The 7896-nt window shown below is 27.5% G+C and overlaps 1 protein-coding gene across 1 annotated transcript; it reads left to right on the top strand.

Annotated features, from left to right (window-relative positions):
- The first annotated feature begins 1291 nt into the window (after positions 1-1291).
- Positions 1292-2223, top strand: LOC127286098 (uncharacterized). Its single transcript, XM_051312393.1, has 4 exons — positions 1292-1394; positions 1498-1641; positions 1733-1846; positions 2115-2223. Exons 1-4 carry the CDS (start codon positions 1370-1372, stop codon positions 2150-2152), a joined length of 321 nt encoding a protein of 106 aa, XP_051168350.1. The 5' UTR covers positions 1292-1369; the 3' UTR covers positions 2153-2223.
- The last annotated feature ends 5673 nt before the right edge of the window (positions 2224-7896 follow it).

Genomic DNA, 7896 nt, shown 5'->3' with positions numbered 1-7896 from the left:
TAACCCCTTGCCTGTTGAAAAGGCAAATTATTATTTCTCAAATGAGACTTGAGATTTGTCTCAATTGACGAGTTTTAAGTCACAATTGAGACTTAAAACTCGTCTTAATTGAGACATGAGACTTGTCGCAATTGAGGCTTGAGACTTCTCTAAATTGAGACATGAGACTCGTCGACACCCAACAACCACCTGTTGGGATCTACTAGTGTTGTTGATTACCCTAGCAACGGTTGCTATGGAAACAGTTACCATAGCAACCGTTGTTATGGAGGTGGTTTAAAATAAATGTTTATGTTAAGCATGGAGATGATTGTTCGTTTTTTTTTAAATTGTAATATAAGTACTGTACTGTACTGTACTGTACTGTACTGTGTTGTGTTGTGTTGTACTACCCTGTTTTTAAGTTGTTTTTTAATTAGAAGAATCCGTAGAGTAGCTAAGCGAAGCGTAGCGTAGCGTAGCACTACTTAGCGCCGTTGCTAAACGGAATCCCATAGCTGGTCCAATAACAACAGAAACCGTTGTTATATCCGATGACAATTCTGCATCAGATATAAAGCTCAAAAAACATAATAGAGGTGTGTTGCCTGAATAATTTCATTTAATGAATTAAAAATAGGTTAAATAATTTTTTTCTAAAAAAATTGAAACTAAACCATATATTTAAGAATTTATTACAATATTTTTTTTCTAATATTATTTTACTCGATAGGATTCAAGAGAATTGAAATCGATGATACATCATCAGATGGTGATTCTTGGGATAAAAAAACAAAAGCCAACCAATCAGGGAATAAAAAAGAGGTTCAGAAATTTAAAATTTCTGACAATATTGATTATGGTAATATGTTATTTATTATAATTATACACTGGAACACCGATTATCGGAAAATTGCTTTATTGAGAACTGTAGGTTTTGAAAAGAAATGAACCGGGAAGGGGTTGTTAATAGTTTTGTCACACGCATTACCGGCAAGCTGAGTTTTTCGTATTATTGATGACCTGCCCCAAACATTCATAATAACCGGAATTCCATTGAAGTTACTTTAAACTGGATTATTAAAATCTTCATATATGCAGACTTTTGAACAAAAAATCATAAATTATTCATTGTCTATATAATAACAATTTAATTAAAGTTATTTTATTTTATTTTAGCATACCTGAATAAAATGACAAATATACTGAATTTACGTAAGTATTTAATAGGTTATTAATAATTACCATAAATTTCAATATATTTCTATTTTCTAATCGAATTTTTTGTAACATGATTTCAGTCAACAGTGATGATGATGGTAAAAAAAAGGCTGGTTTAGAAGAAGCTAAAAAAATTATACATAAAACAAATCCTGAAGATGAGATCAAAATGGACCAAAAAAGATACGATATTGGTAATTTCATAAACATTTCATTTTTACTAAAGTTTTACTTTAAATTAAGAAAATATAATTTTTGAATATATAATATGCGTAATTTTAATTTTAAAAATTTCAGATCAAAGAAACAATACAATTAAAAAACAAAATGCATATATGGAAGCAGTTAAATTTCCAAAGAAAATATATCAGCCAATTAGCAATTCATTGGAAATAAAAGAAACTGATGAGATAAAAATGGACGAAAACGGAAATGATATTGGTAATTTTATAAACATCCCATTCTATAAAGTTTCAAATTTATAAATGATATTTCTATTTTTTAATCAAATTTTTTTGTAACATGATTTCAGTGAACAGTGATGATGATGGTAAAAAAAATGCTGGTTTAGAAGAAGCGAAAAAAATTATAAATAGAACAAATCCTGAAGATGAGATTAAAATGGAACAAAAAAGAAACGACACTGGTAATTTTATAAACATTAAATTTTTACTAAAGTTTTACTTTAAATTAAGATATAATAATATGCGTAATTTTAATTTAAAATGCTATCTTTCCTATATAACTTTTTAAAGATTTTGTAGAGAATATAAGATATGGCTCTTATATGAGAAGGTTTCTAAAAAGGTTCAATAATTTTATAAAAACTAAACAATACATTATTATTTTCTCATATTGGAGTCCTTTCTTAACATATTTCGTATATCAATAGTAAACTATATATTTTATTGCAGATAAATCAACTATAAATGAAATAGACGAAACAAAATAAAAACCTATTATTACATCAATAAAAATTTTATCTGATAACAACAAATTAATTAAAGTAGCAGATGATGAATGTAAATACCTTTTGTTTATGAACAGTAAAATTATATACCGTAAAATGGGGTAAAGTCGGCGATTATTACAAATTAGTTTTAAAAATTTCTTGGTAACCTTTCTAAGAAAAAATCCTTTAATTACGATTACTTTTGTTTGTATAGACGTCAAACATTATTTTGACATTTGTTTTATATATATTGAGTGAATAATTTTAGTCAAATATGTGTTTTTATACGAATGTTCATTTTACATTTTCACTAAATATTTTTGAAAACATGATTCTAGAGCTCTCTTAAATTTTTTTTTGACAAATCCGATTAAAAAAGTACTTCAAACATCTCTGGCATCAGTTAAATTAAATTTGGAGGAAAATTCGGCCACAGTAAAACACAAAAAACGAAACTTTATATATTAACAGTATTAAAGTTGAATTTTATGTTTTTCTCATAGTTTTTTAAGCAAAAACATCAAAAATCGCTGACATTACCCCATTTTACGGTAATATGTTTTCTATTAATTGGGTTAATATTTTTTAATGAAATAATAAATTTTTATCGCAGGCATCACACAAACCATTAAAGACTATGTAACTTATAAAGAAAAGGCAACATCAACAGAAAACATATTAAAAATTGATGTTAATGAACTTTTTGGTAAAATTTTTATATTATAATATTTATTGTGCTATTTCAGAAAACAGAGATAAGTAAACAAAATAATTTTGTTTTTAGAAAATTGTGTTAAGTTTCTACTAAAATGTCTAAACTTAAAAATTTACTAACAATTTATTAAATGGTTATAATTACAGATAATCCTGAATTTCAAAGACTGTTACACAATGGTAAGTTTTCTGCATATTTCAGAAAATATCTTCTACTGTTTAGTTTCTAACTACACTAAATAAAAGTGAAATTCTAATTTTTGTTTCAGCTTTTAAATCATTTTTGGAAAGTTACACGTTTCAACGTACGACCCAAGAAGTAATGACACTTCGAAAAGTTGACTCGCCAAACGAAGCCGAAAGCAGTCGTAAGATATTTATTTTTATTGATAAAAACGATTTCCTAGAAAATTGTTTTATTTTTTACAATTTTTAGACAATTCAAAAACAAATTTTTTATTACAGAAGGAAATATTCCATCTCAGGCGGAAAACAAATCCGAAAATATAAAATCCACAAAAAGCAATGAAGAAACCCTCGGTAAGATATCTCATTTTCATGTTTTTATTTTGTTACTAAAATATCTTTGCCAAAAAATTTCCTTTGAAAAAAAGTACTAGACTAAATGGTATCACACTAAAAATGTTTTTACAGTGTTATTTATTAATATATTCTCCATACAATTACTTTCTTCTTCATGTTAAACAATTAAAAGAATCGTTAAACATAAATGATTATTATGTTTTCAGAACAACATCAAAAAAGAAAAAGGAAGCCAACGGAGCGTACTATAAAATATAAAAAAAACCGACTAAATTAAAATAAGTAAAAAAGTTATATATTTTATATTCTTCAAATAAATTGACAAAATTGAAATAATATAATTTTTTAAAATTGTGATTAAAAAAGAGAGACCAATTTCTGGTAGTTGGGTCTCACTAATGTGAGCGTTGGTCGGGGCTCACATATGCTGTTCTTTTTTAGGAAGACATTATATACGCAAAGCATATAATATAATTCTAAAAACGTATAGCAATTGTTTACATTATAATATTATTACTTACGTTATTAAAAGAAACGTAGCGCTGCAATTTATCTCTTGATTACAAGATATAAATTTTCCATGTTCTAAATAATTGAAAATCGTCATCATACACTCGATTTATTTTATTTTACTATTCAAATATTATTTTTTAGTATTTTCTGGATTGAAGCAAAATGCTTATTATGATAATAATCGAATATGTACTCTCTCTCTCTCTTTCTCCCTCTCTCTCTTCATGAGAAGCTTCCCACTCACAATTGTTTATGCAATGCAAAATGGTAAGCCAGCAATCGAATTATTGTAGATATCATTATTTATCTCACAGATGCATTTTATTCTTTCTATTTTTTCGGTTCAGGAGAATGCTTTTTATAGTAATCGACTGCTGTATTTTCTCTCTTCGTGAGAAGCTTTCCACTTTCAATTGTTCATGCAATTGAAAATGGAAAGCTAGCAGTCGAATTATTGCAGATATCATTCTTTATCTTACAGTTGCAATTTATTCTTTTTATTTTTGTAGAATCAGAAGAATGCTTTCTGTAGTAATCGACAGCTGTATTTTCTCTCTTCGTGAGAACTTTCCACTTCCAATTGTTTATGCAATTGAAAATGGTAAGCTAGCTGTCGAATTATTGTAGATATCATTTTTTATCTTACAGATGCATTTTATTCTTTCTATTCTTTCGGTTCAGGAGAATGCTTTCTATAGTAATCGACTGCTGTATTTTCTCTCTTCGTGAGAAGCTTTCAACTTTCCATTGTTCATGCAATTAAAAATGGAAAGCTAGCAGTCGAATTATTGTAGATATCATTTTTTATCTTACAGTTGCAATTTATTGTTTCTATTCTTTCGGTTAAGGAGAATGCTTTCTATAGTAATCGACTGCTGTATTTTCTCTCTTCGTGAGAAGCTTTCCACTTTCAATTGTTCATGCAACTGAAAATGAAAAGCTAGCAGTCGAATTATTGCAGATATCATTCTTTATCTTACAGATGCATTTAATTCTTTCTATTCTTTCGGTTCAGGAGAATGCTTTCTATAGTAATCGACTGCTGTATTTTCTCTCTTCGTGTGAAGCTTTCCACTTTCAATTGTTCATGCAACTGAAAATGGAAAGCTAGCAGTCGAATTATTGCAGATATCATTCTTTATCTTTCAGTTGCAATTTATTCTTTCTATTTTTTCGGTTCAGGAGAATGCTTTCTATAGTAATCGACTGCTGTATTTTCTCTCTTCGTGAGAAGCATTCAACTTTCCATTGTTCATACAATTGAAAATGGAAAGCTAGCAGTCGAATTATTGCATATATCATTCTTTATCTTACAGTTGCAATTTATTCTTTTTATATTTGTAGAATCAGAAGAATGCTTTCTATAGTAATCGACTGCTGTATTTTCTCTCTTCGTGAGAAGCTTTCCACTTTCAATTGTTCATGCAATTGAAAATGGAAAGCTAGCAGTCGAATTATTGCAGATATCATTTTTATCTTAGAGTTTCAATTTATTCTTTTTGTTTTTCTAGAATCAGAAGAATGCTTTCTGTAGTAATCGACAGCTGTATTTTCTCTCTTCGTGAGAAGCTTTCCACTTCCAATTGTTTATGCAATTCAAAATGGTAAGATAGCAGTCGAATTATTGTAGATGCCATTTTTCATCTCACAGTTGCAATTTATTCTTTCTATTCTTTCGGTTCAGGAGAATGCTTTCTATAGTAATCGATAGTTGTATTTTCTCTTTTTGTAAGGAGCTTCCGTTTGAATTGTTCACGCAAATAATAATTCCAATTATTATCTGATTCATCCTTAAGTTATAAAGGTCAAATCGTCGGGTTAGTGGAAAAACATACCATTTTGGAAAATCTTTTTAAAACATACCAACTCGTGAAAGCCATATAAAACGTATTATTTCGAATGACATTTATAAAACTTATTATTTCATAAAAGTTTGTTTTGCTTCTATTTGAAGTTGGTAATACTAGCTGGAAATAAATAAAATGCATTTTTAAAGGATATATTAATATTATTGCATTAGATTATATAAATATCTCTTTTAAAAAAGGCAGTTTACTTATTTCCAGTTAGTATTACGAACTTAAAATCGAAGCAGAAAAATAACTTTTTTAAAATGTTACGTTTTATAAATGTCATCCGAAATGGTATGTTTCATACGATTTCACGAGTTGGTATGTTTTAAAACGATTTCCTGAAATGGTATGTTTTTTTACTAACCCGACGAAATATATATTTTTTAAGAAATATATATATTTTCAGTTGTTTACGTAATCAAAATGGACACCTAATATTGGCACTGGATCATCAAAGAAATTAAAATTACTACATTTTTTGTTATGTCTAATACTACATAAATGAAAAACATATTATTATTTTTATATTATTCGGGTTTTCAGCTTTTACAAATTGTAAAGATTTAAGGTATTAGTCGCGTAAAATCATTTTCGTCAGATATTTTTTAAATTTTGCATGAGTGTTTCTGACATAATTATCTACAAAATAAGACCATTCCCATCGATTTTGACCGTTCCTAAGCTTTAAAATATCATTTTAAAGTTGATAATTTTTACATGGACGGAGCACCTAATGCATGTAAGGAATTTGCTTTATAATTATTTAAATAAAAACCAGTCGTCATATTTTAAAATAAAACTACCACATAATACTTTCATTAGAAACGAATGCATACAAAAAAACTGAAATTTTTTGACCGTACCAAACTATAAATATATTAGGAGAAAGTTAACAAAATTTTAAATTATATGAAGTTCCACTGCTGGAATGCAGTACACTTGGCAACGCTGTAGCGCGCGAATGCATACAAAATTCAAAATCATGCAAAGTACACAGTTAGAAAGTAGGAATATCTCATAGAGTAAAATAAAAAAATAATATATTTAAAATTTCACAACATAGATTAGTATTAAATAATTCTCAATTTTTTAAATTAAATCATATATTTTAAGAAAAATAAGAATGAGAAACGTTAAATTGGTTGGTTATATTTCAACAGTTAAGAAATAAAAACATTTTTTGATAAAATATTTATTTTTTACTTTATAAACCAATTTATAATACATTATTGATGTAAATATTAATTATAAATAATTAAAAATTAGTTTTCATACTTTTAAAAAGTTTAAGCATTTATATACATAATTATTAATCAAAAATAATTCAAAAATAGCTTTTAAAGAAGCTAAACACTTTTTGTGACTCCAACATTCAGTAGCACTGGTACATTCAGATTGCGACGTTGCCGCGATCAAAACTTTAGTTCTACACGTGCGAGAACGCGGCGCTCTGAGTGAAACTTACCTGTACCCTTTAAAAAGTTTGACTCAGAACTATACCTCTTGCTAAGCACAGACTGAGTCAGACTCAAGACAAACTTTTGGTTAGAACCGGCGCGCGACTAATACCTTAATGTTATGTATTATTTTGGATACACCATGTCACACTATAAGAGTGAAAAACTTATTAATGAGTATGTAAACTTTTTTCTGGTTTTCAGCATTTTAGCATAAAGGTCGAATAATATATAATTTTTCGGGTCCGCTTTATCACTAGTAAGATGAAAAATGTATTGTCTTACAAAGAGGGTTGAGTTTTCAGTTTGACGAGATTTTTAATTAACGACTTAATTATTTTAAAAACTTGGTAAATTTTTTTTGGCGCTTTCGTTTAATTATTATAAATGTTTTAGGGTTTTTTCATTTACAGGTTATCCTTGTTGAATATATTTTTTTTGTAAAATCATTTTCGTCGCATAGTTTCACATGTTTTTCTATATTTTTTCTATTGATGAAAATGCTTTTTATGGTAGTCAAATGCATGTAAATCAATATTTATTTTGTAACTTATCTTAGTATTATAATTAATTTTCTCGTCTCAACATTATAAAATTTATATATCTTTAACTGTATTATATTGTGTGACAAGTAATAAGCACTGCTTTTTTAATTGCAGTTATG

The sequence above is a fragment of the Leptopilina boulardi genome, unplaced genomic scaffold (genome assembly GCF_019393585.1).
Source record: "Leptopilina boulardi isolate dan_hultmark-lab unplaced genomic scaffold, ZJU_Lbou_2.1 LbouV2_347, whole genome shotgun sequence".
In the NCBI taxonomy this organism is placed as follows: Eukaryota; Metazoa; Arthropoda; class Insecta; order Hymenoptera; family Figitidae; genus Leptopilina; species Leptopilina boulardi.
This window is presented reverse-complemented; position numbering and strand designations above follow the sequence as displayed.

Bases quoted from the DNA above. Each gene is read 5' to 3' on its own strand.
- LOC127286098 (XM_051312393.1), top strand. From the start codon at position 1,370: ATGGACCAAAAAAGATACGATATTG. The intron at 1,642-1,732 runs GTAATTTTATAA...ACATGATTTCAG, and splicing joins CGAAAACGGAAATGATATTG to TGAACAGTGATGATGATGGT. The intron at 1,847-2,114 runs GTAATTTTATAA...ATTTTATTGCAG, and splicing joins ACAAAAAAGAAACGACACTG to ATAAATCAACTATAAATGAA.